This window comes from Poeciliopsis prolifica, unplaced genomic scaffold (assembly GCF_027474105.1).
Source record: "Poeciliopsis prolifica strain line A6 unplaced genomic scaffold, Auburn_PproV2 SCAFFOLD013, whole genome shotgun sequence".
Taxonomy (NCBI): Eukaryota; Metazoa; Chordata; class Actinopteri; order Cyprinodontiformes; family Poeciliidae; genus Poeciliopsis; species Poeciliopsis prolifica.
Window position 1 is genome coordinate 10115829 of NW_026562388.1, and position 19560 is coordinate 10135388.

General features: G+C 39.2%; 1 protein-coding gene across 7 annotated transcripts in view; it reads right to left on the reverse strand.

Annotated features, from left to right (window-relative positions):
- Window positions 1–12511, reverse strand: part of akt1 (v-akt murine thymoma viral oncogene homolog 1) — a 44593-nt gene extending 32082 nt beyond the window's left edge. Inside the window, exons 1-5 of one of the 7 annotated variants that reach the window (XM_055038216.1) lie at window positions 12349–12511; window positions 10345–10425; window positions 6525–9811; window positions 3912–3970; window positions 3453–3625 (exon numbers count right to left, since the gene is read on the reverse strand). In XM_055038216.1, coding sequence (XP_054894191.1) covers window positions 3453–3498 — 46 coding nt within the window. In that variant the 5' untranslated portion in view covers window positions 3499–3625; window positions 3912–3970; window positions 6525–9811; window positions 10345–10425; window positions 12349–12511. Of the gene's footprint in view, window positions 1–3452; window positions 3626–3911; window positions 3971–6524; window positions 9942–10344; window positions 10426–12348 lie in introns of those variants that run through there. The other 6 variants (XM_055038220.1, XM_055038221.1, XM_055038218.1 and 3 more) reach the window with 6 other exon arrangements.
- Between the last annotated feature and the right edge of the window lie 7049 nt (window positions 12512–19560).

Below are 19560 nucleotides of genomic sequence, written 5' to 3' on the forward strand. Positions count from 1 at the left end.
AGGTGTCACTGCAGGAGTTGTGGACTACTGTGTGTGCATACTTGTCATACAAACTTGCCTTTCTCATCCCAGTCATTATTTGACTAATCTTGAAGTTACATTTTACACCGGCTCTCAATAAGAATGTTCCGTTTCTTATCAGCACCAGCAAAGGTGTGGAAAAATGGACATTTGCCAGTTTCGTGACTCAGACAAGACAGGGAGAAGAGCAAAAGAGTAACATGACTACCCACAGCTGAAGACCTCTGTAAAATGACACTATTTAAGGTTTAATTCACTGTCTGTTCAGCTTAAATCCTGAGACAAAAATAAGGTTTCTGCAGTTCTTTTAATGTTTAAACAACTCAGACTCAACCTATATTAATTTTAAAATATGAAATCAAATTTTCACCATGAATTTAAGGGAGATATTTTTCCTTCTTGCTAAGAAAGCATATAAGGAAATACAGAAACAAGGCAGGAGAGAAGGAAGGAAGAATAGAAAAAAGGAGGAAGGACAACTTTTGGACAAAGGGATAGGGAATGAAGTCTCTAAATACTAATATTTCTCCACATTTATTTTTCTGTGCTTTTCCAGACCTAGAAAATAATGACACACTTCCATCTTCCAGACTGCGTTTGAACCATGATAAAAAAAAATTAAAAAAAAGATCAATTTGACTCCTCTTTTATACATTTTGTAACAAAACAATGCAATCCCAGGAATTTTAAAATCTGAATCAATCCCCAAGTGACTACAAACAAAAGCACAACATAGAGCACAATTTAAATTTAAGTCATTGGATCACATGAATTCTCTCCCATAGCAAACATAAACTTAAAAGAAAAAATGACATTGATAAAAATAAGACTTTCATGACCTCATGAGCCCATATTATTTTGGCCATAAACCATTGGCCAAAATAATAAAACTAAATATTAAAATATTTACCCGTTTTGCAGCAGAATAGTCACTTCTGATGCACTGCAAATTGTGTTTTGCATTAATAAATTTACTAAAACTCTGCAGTTGCTGCTTTAAGGGAGGCTTTTGTGTGAGCTAGTACTCAATTGCTTAGCTGCTGTTAATGCAATAATAAAAAACTTGAGTAATAATTTTTAAGCTACCAAATTAGTAGTAATGAAATAAGACGACCCAATCTGTACATGCGATAAGAGCAAAAGCCGCATCATCCTGAGACTGAACTCAGACTTGAAGTTATAGCAACATCCCAGCAGCAAACTGCCCTTTGTAAGTGACCTGCTCCTATTACCTTATCCATTAAGTTACAGTTTCCCCTTTTCCAGTAAAACTTCTTCTCTGGCTCGGAGCCCAGGAGGTTTGAGTGGTTTTGGAAAAGTTTCTTATCCTTATTTTGCCCCGGGTGGTAATGGAGCAAGCTGTGTGAGGAAGCCGCAGTCGAAAGGCAGAGTTAGTATGCACACATAAAGCTGCTCAAAGCCTGCAGGTATGTGAGGAATGCCTTTTCGTCCAAACAGCGGGAATCACGCCTGACACAGAACCATGCCAAACACCACACAATACTATTGGTTGGGGGGAGAACTTTGCAACCAAAATTTACATATTAACAGCTTAGATTTTTAAATCTAAACTGTTAATCTGTAATTGCTCATTTAGGGAAAAAAAAGCAGTGTGTATTCTCAACTACTAGTCTGAAAATATATCAATTCCAACAAATGCTTAAGGTCTAAATTTAAAGTTGAACGCAAACATGCATCAACAGGAAGTTTGAAAATATTTTTGTGCAATGAACATATTTTAGGTTCTTTACATAGTTTGAGTTCTGTGGCAGCTTGGTTAACCTACATGTTTGAGCAGTTGGGGGTTGTTTGAAAGCAAGATGATCACTATCGTCAAACGTAAATAGAAAGGCTCAGTGTTAAAATTAAATACAGATGCAAAGAGCTCTCCACTGGTTACTGTAATAGGATGACTTTTTGGCTTCATTGTTGCTAAAGAGTAACCGACCACAAATTGAGAAATCTTCTTTTGTTCAATAAATACCATAGTAAGTAAGCACTGCCAGGATACAATGACACTTTACTGTTTTTCTATGTACATTCTGTGTAACATAGTTCTATGTTCTTGCTCGGAAGCTCGGGTTCCTCTTTCTCCTTTGGCTTCATAATCTAGCTTTATGGTTGCAGGGGTGAAACCGATTGACATTTTAAACATATTGATATTTTAAAATAAAATTACCATAATACCATTAAAGCCATCTTTGGTGACAGTGGTCAAACTTTCTTTTATAAAACCTCACCATCCAAGACAGTGCTAATTCTTAGCATTTCTTCAAAATGTATATATATATATATAAAGCATAAAGAAATTTTTGCCCCCAATACATGGAGTATTATTCATCTGGCCACTGGCTTGTAAGGCAGAAGAAGCAAAGCCAGGTAAAGTTCAGGCTTGACACCAGCTTTGTATGGGTCAGTGTCATTTGTGGCCCTTAGAATGACTGTATCAAATATTTGAACTGGCAGCACAATTGTTTGAGAACAAATTGTTTGTATTAAAGAATAAATTGCACCGTTAAAAAAAACTTTTTTTCTGTTAAAGCAAACTTTTTCTTAAACTGATCAAGTAGAATCTTTTTCAAATGGGAAATTCAACAACTTTTTGCTTGTTGAAAACAATTCACCCCTCGAATACATGCAAATGTACAAAGAACAACACTATTGGATCACCTTCCCCCACTCGTAGTTCAAACTAGATAATTGTGGTGCATAGCAAGAAGACTGGACGCTTTTGGGTCAAAGAAAAGTGTTTAATAGTGTTGAGATAGCAACATTTCACAATAAGGACCGTAAGCATTATGTAAAGCATGCTACAGTTTAAATAGCATATTTTGAAACTGATGTAACAGCTTTTCAGTAACCTCTTTGCTTGTAAAAATCAGAATAGTCTGACTGTTGGGTGGACAATGTGTTGGACTGCAGAAAGTTATTTGTTCCAGATAGATATAACGTAATGCACAAGACATTCTGTCTGTGTTGGTGAGAGAGATCACATAAAAAATAAATAAATATGCCACTTCAATTTTTTTGAACATTAAATCACTGCAATGTTGCAAGATCACCCTGTACCCTGAAGAGATGTGATAATTGTTTACCTTTTAAAGCATGATATGTATCCCTTTGACTTTTGCAAATCAGTTTGAGACAAAATGTACAGAATGTAAGCTTTTAGTATGGTGAGTTAATAAAAAATAATAATTCTGTATGACACAAGCTGGTAAAATTGTCCAAACTCATAAAAGCTTCAAAATGTACTTGGACTCAAGGAGATTGCGATGAATTAAAAACTGTGATTTAAGTAGAAATGAAAAATTGTGATACAAGCACTTGCCAAATTGCCCAGCCCTTAAAATCCCATCAAGTACTGCCTTCAAGCAGCATATTTATATTGAAAGGTATGTGCAGCCAAAACACATGATCAGTGTTTTTACCTCTTTTATGCAGCCATCCCTCCTTGACGATCACCACATTGGTCATGTTGGTGGACAAGATGGAGGATCCAGGTTTCCCACCAGGAGAGACACAATTTTGTTTTCTTCACTCAGCCCAATGCAGGAGGCTGCAGATGGGGTCCTGGGGTTTAAGGCCGCCTTCTGGTGGTAACCTATTATGCGAGGAAAAGTAAAAAATTAGCCCCAAGTTGAGGTGAAACATCTTTTTCTATCTGTCTAAATTTTAACCCTCAGGTCAACAAAGCAGATTGGAAGCAGTGTAACGGAGAGGATTCTCGTGCTTTATGGCCCAGCCAAAGGAGGACATGCTGCAGCAACAGTGGTGTTGTTTTAATAAGAGGAACCTGTAACATTTCAAGGTTCAAATGACGGTGCGAGGCCGTGTGTTTTGGCATTCATGAAGTCTGCCGTATTGGAAAATTCCACACTGTTCACAACCTGCACAACCATTCTTGATAGACCAGGAGTTTTCCCCTCCACGCATGACCAGAGCTGCTCTGAAGAAACACAAAAAAAGGATGACGTCAAATCATTCTCACACAACCTACACACTTTAATAGGCTGTCAGGCTTGTTTTGCTTTTGTATCAAAATTTATCTTTCAGCTTTTAGCATAGCAACACATTCACATTTTCCACTTTCCTCAAATATTAATCCAAGGGTGCAATTTTAACCCCAAAGTAACTTCATATCATTTCAAAACAGAACAAAAAATATGCAACTTTTTTTTTTACTTGTGATTAAAGTCCTTTTAATATGATCAAAGCAGTACAGACACTTTCAGAGTTGAGGGGGTTTCCAGTTTAAAAAAAAAAAAATCATCAATTAACATCAGCCAGTAAATAAATGCCATAAATAAATGCTTTGCTAAACTCAAGTGGTTACAACTTGCTAACATGTATTATGTGCATTTGGACAGTGCAATATTTGCAATATAGTCAAATAAACAGAAGCAGTTTATCAGCTGTATAATTTAGTAAACAGAATGACGAACAAAAACTGCTAGATTTAACTGTATTCAGTTTAATTACTTGTTTAGTGGACAAGTAATCCATGGACCATAGTTTTTGCATATTCTAGAACCTAATTTAAGAACTACTTGAATTTTATATATATGTGTGTGAGAAAAAACTAGAGTAAATGACCTTTTCTTACTTTCAAACTGACCTGAGAGTGCCCTGGTTTGTATCCTCAATAAACCTAAAGGCATATTGTTGCATATTTAGTTCATAATGAAAGGGCACCTGAATTTCTTCTCAAAATCTTCTCAAAAAGATGAAAAAATCAATAATAATAATAAAAAAAACAACAACTTTGCTTATCAAATTTCAGACCTAGATCGGAAATCTGGATGTATCCTTTAAAAGGTTTGAAATTGAAAATTAAAATAAGTTCCTGTAGAGACTCAGATGGATGAGACTGTCTCAGTTGTCAACAAGCAAGGTAAATGCACATAATGCAAAGCAAAGCTGCAGTGCATGAGCATCTAAAACGCAAGCCCTTCTCAGCCATAAGCCAGCTTTGTGTGGTTAGAGGTGAAAACACATCTGGGCTCACTGAAGTGGAGTCAATATTTCTATGTGAATCATTTCTCTCTATTCACACACATTAGATCTATGGTGCCGAAGTGGTGGCGCTTGAAAACAAAACTAAAACGTCTGGCTGCTCATCATGCTGTGGAGGTGTCTGGGCAACCGCTCAGACACCTCAAGTGTTTATAACCTAAAGCTTCAGTCAGTTGGGTTAGTGTGTCATAGTCCAGATTTCTGCAATAACATTATTAATAATGTTTGCAGTGATGTTTAAGCAAGATTTTAAAAAGGTGTATTGCAGAAAAGATGTGAGGCAAATACAATTTCAGTCAAGTCTAACATTAGGAGCAATGGTAACAAGTAAATAAGATTAGTTTGTAGTTGTAATCCGATCTGGAGCTTGTGATTTGACATTTAACGGTTACTGTAACTATTTTTTAAAGAAACTGGACTTTTTTGATCAGCTCGAGATCTCATAACCTAAAGAAATTGAGAAAAACAAATTTGGCTAGTTGACAGAAAAACCTGGTTCAATACTGAAAAAATTAACCTTTATTTACACTGTGTTCCAAATTATTATGCAAATTGGATTAAAGCATCATAAAGATAAAATTGTTTGTTGTGCTATTACATTTATAGATGGTATTGTGTGTCAGAGCTCTTTGAATCACTGTAATTAATTTCAGAGAGCGGGATTGATTAGTTTGTCTGGTGATCTCAATTAAAGGAAATCTACTTTAGAAGGAGGTTCCACAAGGTCAAGCAGGTCACAGGTTTCAAGCAATATGGGAGAGAGAAAGGATCTCTCTGCTGACAAAAATCATCAGATAGTGCAGTGCCGGATGACAGGGTATGAAACCATTAGATATTTAACGAAAACTGAAGCATTATCGTACTGTGAAGAGATTTGAGGCTGATTCTTAGCAAAGATGGGTTTGTACAGATAAAGGCATAACGAGGAAGGTTTCTGTTAGACAAATTCGTCGGATTGAGAGCAGCAGTTAAAATGCCCTTACAAAAAAGCAAAGAGTTATTTGAAGCTGCTGGTGCCTCTGGAACCTCAAGGTGGAGGATCCTCCAGAGCCTTGAGGTGCATGAGCCTACTATCCGGCCCCACTAACCAGTGTTCACAAGCAGAAACGGTCGGAGTGGGCCCAACCGTACATGAAGATTAATTTTCAAACACACTTGTTCACTGATGACTGCTGTGCAACCCTGGATGGTCCAGATGGACAGAGTAGTGGATTGGCGGTGGATGGCCACAACACGGCTGTGACGTCACCAAGGAGGTGGTGGAATCATTTTTGGGGCCGAAATTATGGGGAGAGATCTGGTCGGCCCTTTCAGAGTCCCCGAAGGTGTGAAAATGTCCTCAGTAAAGTATATGGACTTTCTGACTGATCACTTTCTTTCATGGTTCATAAAAAAGAGCCGTACTTTCCATAGCAAAATCATCTTCATGCATGACAATGCACCATCTCATGCTGCAAGGAATAACAATGGTTCCTGGTAGACCTCACCAGCGAGGGATCCAGGAAGCATCCTGACCAGGTCCCCGAGCCACCTCAACTGTCTCCTCATGATGTGATAGAGCAGTGGCTCTACTCTGAGTCCCTCCCAAATGACCGAGCTTCTGACTCTATCTCTAAGGGAGAGTCCAGACACCCTACGGAGAAAACCCATTTGGGCAATTTGTATTCAATATCTTGGAAGATTTTAGGAGCATACTCATAAAACGTAAAAACAGTTCACTTCTATTTGAACTATTAATTTGTTTCTAATACTTGGAACAGTTAATTGTTGGTTACCAAAATAGTTTTTTTAATGTTTAACTGATTTTGGAGTTCATAATGCTTCAGAAGGAAAAAAAAGAAAAAACTGCTTTCACCTAAACTATTCAAGTAGGTTCCGTACTATACTAATACTTTAGCTGTAATTTCCGGACTATAGAGCGCACCTGATTATAAGCCTCACCCAGTGCATTTTTAAAGGAAAAACCATTTTGTACATACATAAGCCGCACCTATCTGTAGGCCGCATGTGCCTACATTGAAACATGACATATTTAGAAAGAAAGACGGTGCACAGAGCTTTCAAAGTTTTAATAATGTACCTTAGCTTTTCTTTCCAAACAGTGCCTGTGTTGTGGCAGTAACACAGCGGTAACACGGTAGCACAGCACTAACAGGGCTGGTTAAAAAAAACATACTGGTAAACGTCACTGAGACACGGCAGTAACACAGCAGCAACACGGCAGCACAGCACTAACGGGACTGGTGAAAAAAAACATACCAGTAAAAGTCACTGAGAGCCGTCTTCATCTTCCTCCGGTGCACTGAAACTATGGAAGTCTTCCTCCTCAGTGTCGGATTGAAATAGCGTCCGATATTCTTTGCCACACACTCTCTAAGTCTCTCTTTCGTTGTTCTTTATCGGCCAGCTTTTAACTTGAAAGCTGCGTCATATGCATTTGTTCTTGCATTTTCCATGATGATTTTCATGCTAATTTTATGCATGCACAAAGCGCAAAGTTACATTAAACTTGTGTCTTCCTCGACATATATTCCACCTGTCTCACTCTTACCTTTTCTGCTCGAGCGCCCCTGGCAGCCGTTAGAAAAAAATGCATAAATTAGCCGCATCATTGCATAAGTCGCAGGGTTGAAAGCGTGTGACAAAAGTCGCGGCTTATAGTTCGGAAATTACGGTACATAGGCACACCACACTTTTCAGTTTATCTACAAAACCATTCATCTTTTTTGCTTTAGCTTCACACTTGCTTGCCAATTTGTTTCACTCAATAAGATGAAATACTCTGAGCTTTTCCTTTTTTTGATTAAAATCTCAATCTTCAAGGCATGGGGTTACATTTGCAAGGCACAGTATATGTGGTTAAAAGGCATAGAGTCATCTGATAATCTGGCTAAAATCCAAAACACTTATCAGTCATCCATCAACAGCTCACACTAAAACCCTGCAGGCTATCACTACAAAAACACTTGACACTTTGATCCATTTGAGCCAACTTTATAGAATATAAAGGCTGCTTTGTATGCAGGGCAGAAGGAAAACAATGATCAATTGGCATGCTTGCGTATACAAATGTCACACAGAACACCAGGCAATTCCTGACCATTGACAAAAATCAATTTTTCTGCAGCTGCATCAGAGAAAAACCATCAAAGCAGAGAGAGAGAGAAAGAGCTTCGTTTCACTGGCCTCATTCAGTTTGCTGGCGAGGCCAAACAACAGGAAGTGAATGTGTCTATTGACAGACAACAAGTCATATCAGTACAGCCTAGGGCCTAACTACATCTGTCACTGAGTGTGTGATCAACACATTTCTGCTATGATGCTGTTCTCACTTCTACAAGTGAGCGGAATTGAGATTAAACCATCATAAGTAGAGTTAATTTTTGCTCAGACTTAAGGAATCCAGATACCAAGTGAAACTCAAAACTGGGGTTTGTTCAAACTGTCTGATCCAAGACTGCACTCCGTGACACAGTCATGAACACATTATATACACACTGTGATACATCGCATAAACAAAGTTGATCACACACAGAATCACAGTTTAAGAAGCAACACATGCACAAGGACTGACTCTGGAGCCACAACAGAGCGCTGCTGTTTTAATAGCAGCGACCTGTTGCTACTGCAGCCTGTATGGAAAAGGCTGGGCTGCTGCCAGTGCTGCAGCCAGCAGCCACTAAATGAACCCAGTACCCCGACAGCAGGTCACATGGTCCACAGGCCTATGGGCCACCGCCTGCCTGCCTGCCTGGATGTACTCATGTCAGGGGCGGTTTTCAATCATTCATCTTTCTGGCTCCAGCTTCAGGAGGGTAGAAAGAGGCTGGAAGTGGGGAGAGAGGGAGGGTGGAAGAGACACCGCATTCAATGCAAATCAGTGTCATGCTGCAGAAGATGCCACACACCGAGCCTGTCAGTAAGCCAGAGAGGACGGTCCCATGCATTTCAGGCAAGAAGCAGAAAATCAGGCCGACATCACCACACCACTTCCGTCATCGCCGATCAATAGAAACCGTTTCCCCTCAGTTTTCTAGGTAAACAAGATGAGTCAGCAGCAGATTTGCCGCAACAGAAGTTTGAACAATTATCCCAAATGCTCGCAAGGAATCGAGAAGATCAAATAATCTCACCTGTTAGTGAAACTAGCCCTGAGGCAGCACTTGTTTGATTTCAAATGCCACAGTGGAACTGGTATTAGTATAAACTACTATACCGTCCTAAGTTCCTCTTTCAGGTTCCCTGAACATAGACCATTGATAATAAGAATATTGCAGCAACTGTGGCCATACACCCATGAAAGAAAAGTCCTTTATGACTCATGTTAATGCATTTACTTTTAAGCAGTTCAGACAAACTGAAGCCCATTTCAAAGAAGCAAGACGCTCAAATGAAATGGCAAAGAGAACACAAGCAGAGTTAATAAAACCTCACATGTCCCAAGCAGGTCTGCATCCCAGTTTTGTCTGCTTGAAGCATCAAGATTTCAAACAACACTCCTCAGATTCCGCATGTAACCATTTACGTCAACAGAACTGCGAGGGGGCATTGGGTGGGAGGTGACTGGTATTTTCAAAAACAGAACATTGAGCGAGCCAAGCAAGTCACCGGCTCCTTCATTACGCCAGCTTGTTGCGTCTTCGCCGGGTCACATGCCAGGCCCCCGTTGCGTACACACAAACGGTCCGACGTAGTCTCATGACCAGTACAAACATTCTGACACTTGAAGGCATGAAGGGTACAGCATGCCTGGGGACAGTGTTGTTCTACCACTCTGGGAAACAGAGACACGCAGAGATTACAGTGTAGAAAACGTTTAGGACGAATCCAACCTTAAACCTAAATCAGATGTGTAGACTTGTTTTTAAAAACGTATGTCAAACTACTGCAAAAAAAAAAAAATCTATCAATTTATACAACAAGCCAGATTTTTTTTAAATTTATTTTGTTATAGCTCAATTAATCAAGAGTACCTCTACTCTAGAAGACAAAAACTCTCCAGTGCAATTACAAACAGCATTTGGCACACTTCTTTTATATTTTCTTACTTTTCCCTTTATGTGCATCTTTTCAAAATATATTTTTTTTTATTATTGTTGAATTGTCTTCTGAACAATTGTTGCAAAACGTTTCAGTCATCAGTAGAGGTGCATGTCACACTACAGGGATCTCAGGAATGTTGAGCAATAAAACACATTAAAATGGTGAGTGAAGTGAATCACAACAGACTACAAGGGACAGATTATCAAAAGACATTTGTAATTGATACTGTAATCAAGTTGTAATAAAACACTATAAGATACTAACCACTAAAAATGACCACCAAACAGGCCCCAATGTTGATCACAGCATGGATGATCCTGTAGTACAGCCCAAACCATTGTCATTCTTCCAGTCAACAACAGAAGGAGGAAGTAAGAAAAAGAAATAAAATATCATTGCTTGACCTTCAGAAAGTAGTTCTTCAGGTGAGCGAAAGTAGTCAAGATTTCAGACTGCAGGAAGTAGCATGTTACTGGAAAAACCCATAACCATTCAAAGAGATACACCACTCCTTTGGCAAGTGGCAAAAAATCCACAGAAAACAAATATCTTTCAAAAAATAATAAATGGATGAATGCATACGAGTCTGCTTTCCCATCCATTGCATCACAGCGTTGGGTAGTCAAACTATCATAAAGCTGAATCCCTTCTCAAATACTACTAGAAAGCAAGAGAATTAATATTAAAATTTATCAAATGTAAGTTATTTTCCACATTGTCAATATATTAGTCAGTATGGATGTGGAGTATTTCATTAACATCACCATTTTCACCACCTTTGCAGTTGAGTAATTTTGTCCTCAACTTTATGTGGTTTTGAATTGATGTCTTCTACCTTGGGACTTTTCATCTTGACCAAGTCGTACCCTTCAAGTTTCATACCCACTTTGACAAGCAACTACTTAAAGCAAGCTTCTATTCTTTACTCCTGGTGAGCTGCACGTTGCATATTTTTAAGGTGCAAGGTTTTGGTCTGACAGTAACTGTGGTATATGTCTGAAAACTGCAATGTTTCACAAACATGGAAAGGATTCAAATGGCCTCATCCTTTGCAGGAATTTGCTTTTTTTTTTTAAACCTTTAGACTTTGTAGATTATCTTTAATTCGAATGAAATTCAAGTTATACGTCTCAATATTTACCACTAGTAGGTTATTTAGAGTTATCCATTTGAGACAGAATTCAAAATATAGAGTGTAATGGAAAGTTTTAGGTAAAAGTAAAGTGATGCACAGTCTGTGAATAAATGGCTTGTTTACAGGTATAAAATGGAGTGTGAATTGGTCAGCCTTCTCTACTCTTGTGACGTTATCCCAAAAACACACAAAGCAGAGTTTGTGTTTTATCTTCCCCCCATTTTATTCAAAAATAAATAAAAACAGCGGAAGTCAATGCTTTGTAACCCACCTCTGTTTTTATTATGAGCATAAACTTGCTGGTTTTAAAAATAGAAATAACTGCATAGTAACTGTAAACTTCCATCAACATGCTTTTCAACATGCTCGGCCAAACAAACTGAGATTTAGAGCAGATACGAACAACTGTCGTTGCTGTAGGTGGTGTTGATAATGACAGTGAAGACATGAAAAACATGCATTATCTCATTGCACTGATTACTAGAGTGGAAAACTACAAAATAACACTGTTGTGGCCACTTTTCTGCCTTAAGACCTCCCTGAAGTTCTAAATTGTGGACCAAGGGAGTCAAAAAGGCCCCATTTTGAGAGTCACAACAAAGGTGGGCTACTGTTATCTGTTACTGTGATAATTTAAATCAACAAAGATTAAACGTTTGGCAGTCGAGTAGATAAACAAATACAGAGGTCGTTTTTTATTAAACCATGAATGAGCTGCCCTCCTCTTGTTGAGCTCATTTGTTTTCATTCGCCTCCCGGGGCCATGAAGCTCCAGCAAAAACAACTTTTCCAGCAGAGGTGGACAGTTTCAAGCAAAAGCAGATACTCTGGCGTGCTCGCTTAGGTCATTGTCATAAACTGAGTGGTTTACATCTCAAAAAGTGGCTTAAATTCTGCATTATAATTCTTTAAGTTGTGCTTATAAGCCGACTTTTCTTGTGGAGTAACTCCATCGGTAAAGAGAAGCCACAAATGTGGCTAACTCCAGGTTTGCTTTTAGCGATAGAAAGGGGCCTAGCGGGGCAGCTTGGGTGAGAATAACCGCATCTCATGTTAAGTACAATGGGGACCTACCCTGTTTTAGCTCTCGGCCTCTTGTAAACAACCATGCGAAGGAAAAGACGGACATTTACCTGGACAGCAGCTCAACAGTGTGCCCGTCTCATTATACTTTGGTGCTTCGGCGGTGTTTTAAGTTGGTAAGTCCTTCAACAATGTGGACAGAAGTGCTCTCATTTACTCCGTTTCTCTTTGCCTTTCTTCCACTACACCTCCCAAACGCGCTGTCTGCCGTGCCTCTGTGGCAGCCCGCCGTCTCCCGGGTCCTATCGCCCCCCTTATATCAGTCGCGTTCGCTGGAGGAGTGTCATTGAAAAAAAACAACAAAAAAAACCATGTGCATTGGCCTCGATGAACCCTCTGTTTTATCTGAGCAGCTCGGTAGTTCCCAGGAATACAGGTGCATCTCAAAACAGCAATATATCTTTAAAAGGTTCATTTATTTAACTGATTCAGTTCTAGAAGTAGGATAGAAGGATAGAATAGAAATATCCTGTAAACATACACAAGCGTACAAAATTAAAGAAAATACACAATACATTCAAACAGCAGCACCCAGTTTTTATTTTTGAAAATTACTCAAGTTATATGTTGTCTAATCCTTCCTCAATTGAAAAAAAAATAATTGTTTTAAAGCATCGACAAAAAGTTCAGAGTAATGTGGCACTGATGCTGATTGTGAGTGTATGTAGACTTTTGACAAACAGGCCTATATATTTACATGTAACGATGAGATTATTCCACAATTTCAAATTGTCTCGTGTAGTTTCCTGAGACTTGATGACTCATGAAACTACATAATAAAATCTGAGGACTAAATCAAGAAAACCTGCTACTGGGGCGGTAACTTGTGTTTGTTGTTTTGTTTTGTTTTGATTTTGTTTTTTTGTCATTTCAATTGTTGTGCTCTTTAGCTGAAGAGAAGAAAGAACAAAATATCTGTGGAGACTAACTTGGCCTTAAGAATGATTTTGAGAAAGAATTTTATCATATTAAGCTATAAAAAAGATACTGTGAAGAACTGCTCTATTTGTCATCCAAAAAAAGCAGCTGGCACAATTTTCAACCAAATCATGCCAGTGAAAACATGGCCGAGGTACATCTATTAGTTGTGCACTCTAACTTTCATGGAAAGACGCAAGAAGAAAACCACTGTTGAGGAAAAGCAAGTAAAATAATGTTTAAATTTGTCATAAGCCACATAGCAAATATGGAAGAAATTTATTTTTCTGTCAAGCGAGTCCATAAATAAACTTAGCGTGAAAAATACTGGACAGTGGATAATTAACGCTGCAAACTTTGTCTTCTGGCAGTGTAAAGGCATACTGTCAGAGATACATTGGAATGGTTTAGAAAAATTAACATTGTGTGTCATGCTGAACACAGTAAAACATGGTAGTGGCAGCATCATGCTGAGAGGATGCTTTACTTCAGCCTCTACAGTGAAGCTGATGATGATGCTAAGTTGCGAAAGACTTAAGATTTGGGGTGAAAGTTCACCTTCCAGCAGGGTAGCCATACAATCAGGGCTAAAATAAAATAGATTACATCAAAATATGTACAGACACTAGAATGGCCCAGTCAGCATTCAGATCTGTTATTTAAGTATCAGTGGAAAAACATGATGTGACTGATATTCACAGATGCTCTCAGTCCAGTCTGTCTGAGCTTGAGACATATTGCAAGGAAGATGGACAAAGATCTCTAGATGTACAGAGATATTTTACAAAGGATTTGGAAGAATTAGAAATTATTCCACAAAATACAGTTTTATATAATTTTCATTCAAAAAAATTCTTTTGAATTATGTGATAACTTGGTCTGTTTTTTCTGACTATTAAAAAAAATAAAATCTCACTCAAAAACTGAGTTTTGTAGTTCTAGTTGGGTGGTTGTAAAACTGAAGGGACACCAATGTTTTTTACAAAGCATTGTAATTGTCCTTCAAACTACAAACTATTTTGTTTTTGAATTGTTTTTGGAAGGATTAAAACAGGGAAACAATTTAAAATGGATCATTTCATTCCAAATGAGCTTTATTACAAGAACTGTCATTTAGAGACTAAAACAAATGTGAGAGTAATGAAGATGTGTATTTATAGGATTTGTAGAACAATGATTTTTAAAAGACTCTAGGTGCTAAACAGAAGTGCCTGCAGCCCAGAGCTCACACATGTTGGCAACAGATGATGTTCTCCAGAAATGCAGCTCACTTTCAAAACAGCATCAGTTGGCCTTCTTATTTCCCGCATATTTACAACTGCGTGAAAAGCGGCAGTGCTACAAACGAGATTCAGACTGCATAAATTTAAAACATCCTTACACAATGACTTCCTGAGTGTGGTGTTTGATCCCTGTTTCTTCCTGTGCCTCAGATAGATACATAGTTAAGTTTAAATAATGTAATAGAGGTTCAATAAAACACAATAGTACAGTGAGTAGCTAATGGATGACAGGATTCCAGCGACTGCCACTAGACTTCCTTCTGTGATGAAACATTTATTGTCTGTGTGCCCTCTATCTCCGAGTCTATTCTACTGTCATTTCCTCTTATTTTGTCACTTACTCTGTGATGTGTTCCTCACTGTTACCATGAGTTAGCTTTGCCTGGCTGTTCCTGTCATAATACAAACAGAGCTCACAGAGGGAATCCCATACATTTTACTTTTGTTTTGCTTTTTGCTTGAGCTCCCATCTCCTAGTACTTAAAAATACTTGATTGCAGTCACAGCTTAAGATGAGAATCTTATGAAAAAGTTCATTATGTTTGAGAGTCATTTCAAGAAGTGACCAGATCCATTACACATATAGTGAACTATATAAATATATAAAAATTCCCTTCTCACCCACCGCGGGTGGTTCTTATCCTCTGAGCTCGGGTCCTCTATCAGAGGCCTGGGAGCTTGAGGGTTCTGCGCAGTATCTTGGCTGTATATATATATATATATATATATATATATATATATATATATATATATATATATATATATATAATATATTATATATATATATATATATATATATATATATATATATATATATATACCAACAAATTATCAACAAGACTGGCTACGGATACCGACTCAAAAATGGGGCCAACATCAGTCACCTTCTCTACATGGATGACATCAAGCTGTATGCCAAGAGTGAGCGAGACATCGACTCACTGATCCACACCACCAGGATCTACAGCACTGACATTGGGATGTCATTTGGACTAGAGAAGTGTGGTCGGCTGATCACAAAGAGGGGGAAGGTGATCCGCACAGAAGGAGTCTCACTCCCACAAGGAACAATAGCAGACATAGAGGACAGTTACAAGTACCTAGGTATACCACAAGCAAATGGCAACCTCGATGAGGCCACAAGGAAAGGAACCACAGCTAAATACCTCCAACGAATAAGGCAAGTCCTGAGAAGCCAGCTCAATGGCAAGAACAAAATCAGTGCGATAAACAGCTATGCCCTGCCAGTAATCAGATACCCTGCTGGAATAATTAGCTGGCCAAAGGAGGAGATAAAAGCCACAGATATTAAGACTAGAAAGCTACTAACCATGCATGGAGGGTTCCATCCCAAATCCAGCACCCTGAGACTGTACACGAGCCGCAAGGAAGGAGGCAGAGGACTAGTGAGTGTGAGAACCACTGTCCAGGATGAAACAACTAAGATCCATAAATACATCAGGGACAAAGCCTTAACAGACAATGTGCTCAGTGAATGTCTCAGACAACAGGGAACGGAGGTTGAGGTGCCAGAGATACCATCATGGGAGGACAAACCCCTACATGGGATGTACCACCAGCAAATAACCCAAGTGGCTGATATCAGTAAATCCTACCAATGGCTGGAAAAAGCTGGACTCAAGGACAGCACAGAGGCCCTCATCCTGGCCGCCCAGGAACAGGCCCTAAACACCAGAGCAATAGAGGCCCAGATCTACCACACCAGACAAGACCCAAGGTGTAGGTTGTGCAAGGAGGCCCCTGAGACAGTCCAGCACATCACAGCAGGGTGCAAGATACTGGCAGGGAAAGCGTACATGGAGCGACATAACCAAGTGGCAGGCATTGTGTACAGAAACATCTGTGCAGAATATGGACTGGAAACCCTGAGATCAAAGTGGGAAACACCCCCAAAGGTGGTAGAGAACACCAAAGCTAAGATCCTATGGGACTTCCAGATCCAGACAGACAAAATGGTAATGGCGAACCAACCAGACATTGTCGTAGTGGATAAAAATCAGAGGAAAGCCGTTGTGGTAGATGTAGCAATACCAAGTGATTGCAACATCAGGAAAAAGGAGCACAAGAAACTGGAGAAATACCAGGGCCTCAGGGAAGAACTGGAGAGGGCCTGGAAGGTGAAGACCACAGTGGTGCCTGTGGTCATCGGGCCCTCGGGGCAGTAACCCCCAAACTGGAGCAGTGGCTACAACAGATCCCAGGAACAACATCAGACATCTCAGTCCAGAAATGTGCAGTCCTTGGCACAGCCAAGATACTGCGCAGAACCCTCAAGCTCCCAGGCCTCTGGTAGAGGACCCGAGCTCAGAGGATAAGAACCACCCGCGGTGGGTGAGAAGGGAATTAATATATATATATATATATATATATATATATATATAATATATATATATATATATATATATATATATATATATATATATATATATATATATATATAAGCTAGGGATATCTTTTTTTAACCTAACTCTTCTTTAAACCTTTCTCCAGCTTTATCCCTGATGTGTCTGAGCTGTTACCTGGTCTTCCTGAATCTATCTCTTCACTCTGTCAAATCTCTGTCAAACCTCTTAGACCTTCACATTTCAGTTGGATTTAGACTGAGGTCAGATTACACAGAGGTGGGTTATCTTTGCAAATTAGTTAACGTCTGAAGGGATTCAATTGCACTGACTTTCTTTATTAATAAAATGGACCTTAAAAATAAATGCACACCACTCTTTTCAGGTTTCTATTTGTTAATAATGTATTACTAGTCTGTAACATAAAATTCCAAGTATATGGTTTGGGAGGTGGGAATATAATATATATATAAGGCACTAAATGTAGAGATTTTGTGCAGAAAATTTGCAGTGAACATCTGGTACAGCTCCACTCTGGTTCTGTGAAATATATTGATTTTCTAAAAGTATGTGAAAAAAAAAGTGATGCTAAGCGAGGCAAATGTTTTTTTTTTTTTTTTTTTTTTTCTGAAGCACAAACCTTCTCAGACTGACACCCACAGTTCAACCCACTGCCACCATGAGACACTGGTGCAGCGGGGAGAAAGATGTGGCTGGCTGGCTGGTTGGCCGGTCAGGCTACACTGGAATGTGGGGTCTTTTGTTTGTCTGGGAGAGGAGTGGGTCAGGGGGAGAATGCCATTGATGATTGCAGGGAGGAAGAATGAACCTCCAGGAAGTGTTCTTGCTGTCCCTGCTCCCCCCTCTCACCCCCCCAGCACTCTCGTTCTCTCTGTCTCTGTCGTTTTTTTCCCCCCAGTGTGTGAGAACCTTCACCATGCCGAGCCTCTCTCCGCTGAGGCCCCGGTCCCCAGGCACAACCACTGCTTTGTCTTGCCCTGTGAACACACACACCCCTCCTCTGTTGGGTGCCTACGTTTGCCAGGGTATGAGAAACACGGGGCCAAGGCTCCTATTCTTATCCACATCACTGCCCCTGGAAGGATGTGACTGTGTCTGTGCTTTGGTGCTGCATGATAAATTGTGTTTTTGCATAGCCTCACTTTTAATTCATCGGGATTCTGTTAGTTTTACATCTTTTGTTAAGTTTAGTCTTGTTCTAATAGTCTGCTGGTCACAGCCACACTAAAAATGGAATGAAGTACTAAGGGGATAAGAATCTATCTGGTGGCCCCTTCCAACCAGTGGCTGCCATCTTCCGTCACATTGCTCACTCCCTTCTGTGTCAGGAGGCTGCGAGGAGCTGCAAATGGCCCTTTCAAAGCGCACGACAGCTGGAACACGGGGCAAAGGTGACTGAAGCAGTTGGGGGAGCACAAGAAGGGCCAGAGGGGGGAGGAAGGGAGACAGAGGGGCCACGAGATGAGCAGCTGCAACTTCGAGCCCCTGTTTCTTCACATTGTCACCGCCTTTTGCCTTAATGATTACAGAGGAAACTCAGGATGGTGTTTTACTCATTGCTTTTCAAAGGATTTAATAAAAGCGGTCTTTTGTAGCATAAATCTGGTTCAGAATCTGGTCTTGTCTGAAGAAACAAAAGCACTATTTTGGTTTGGAGCCAGGGATTTTTTTTTTTGTTTTTTGATACAAAACTGCATCAGTGGATTCAACCTCCAGAAGTTCACAACAGGCCACTGACCTGCTATGATACAATAAGGTATTTATGCTTCTTTGATCTGTTCAGATACCACAGTGATCACTTTTCTGAGGCAGAAAATAGCTTCTTTCATCCAAAAGCAGATGTAAAACCACATGCAACATTTTTGAGAAGCTTGCTAAACTAATCAAATTTAAACTCTGGCTTTTGAAGGACCTGGATATTTGTGAGAAAATGAAAGAGCTAGCAAGATAGAATCCCTTTGCAAATACAAAACCGAAGCCTCAATCAATTTTAGAGTTTTATTTATTTTAGTAAATGTCTCTTAGTTGATATTTTTATATCTAAGAGACAATGTAGATAAATTATAATGTATGGAACCTGTAAACATACCAAACTTGAACTGATTTGTTTTAGTATATATTTGAAAAATGAAGCAGCCCCAAATGTTAAAATTGACTTTGTTTAAAATGTTAACAATTTTTGCAGTTTATTTGATATAATTTTTTAATCCTGAACATAATTTAGACTTTGGAGATGTCTTATGAACATTTCATTGCATATCTAAAAAAAAAAAAAAAAAAAAAAAATCTCTTTACTGCATACATAGATGTGGAAGCTAGTGCAGACATCTGTAAATTATTAATTCCGGAGAAGGGTCCAACAAGGCAGTCTTGTAAAAGACCTTAGGGGTGTCAAAGCCCCAAAAATATCAGCGTAAAAGGGACTGAAAGCAAAATAAGAGTGAAACTTTTCTAAAACTTACCAATTTCCTTACACCTCACAATGATGTGGAAAATTCTCAAGAGTTATGGCTACTTGGCAAAGCATAATAATTTTGTAGGATATGTTAGTTTTGAACAATTATCTGCAGTTGTTCCAGGTCCGAAGAGATTTATGACGCTGAAAGCCAGCCCTGTTCGTGGGACAGGTGTTTTAAGCAGACAGCAAATGTACTCTGCCCCCTCCCCTCTTCCAGTG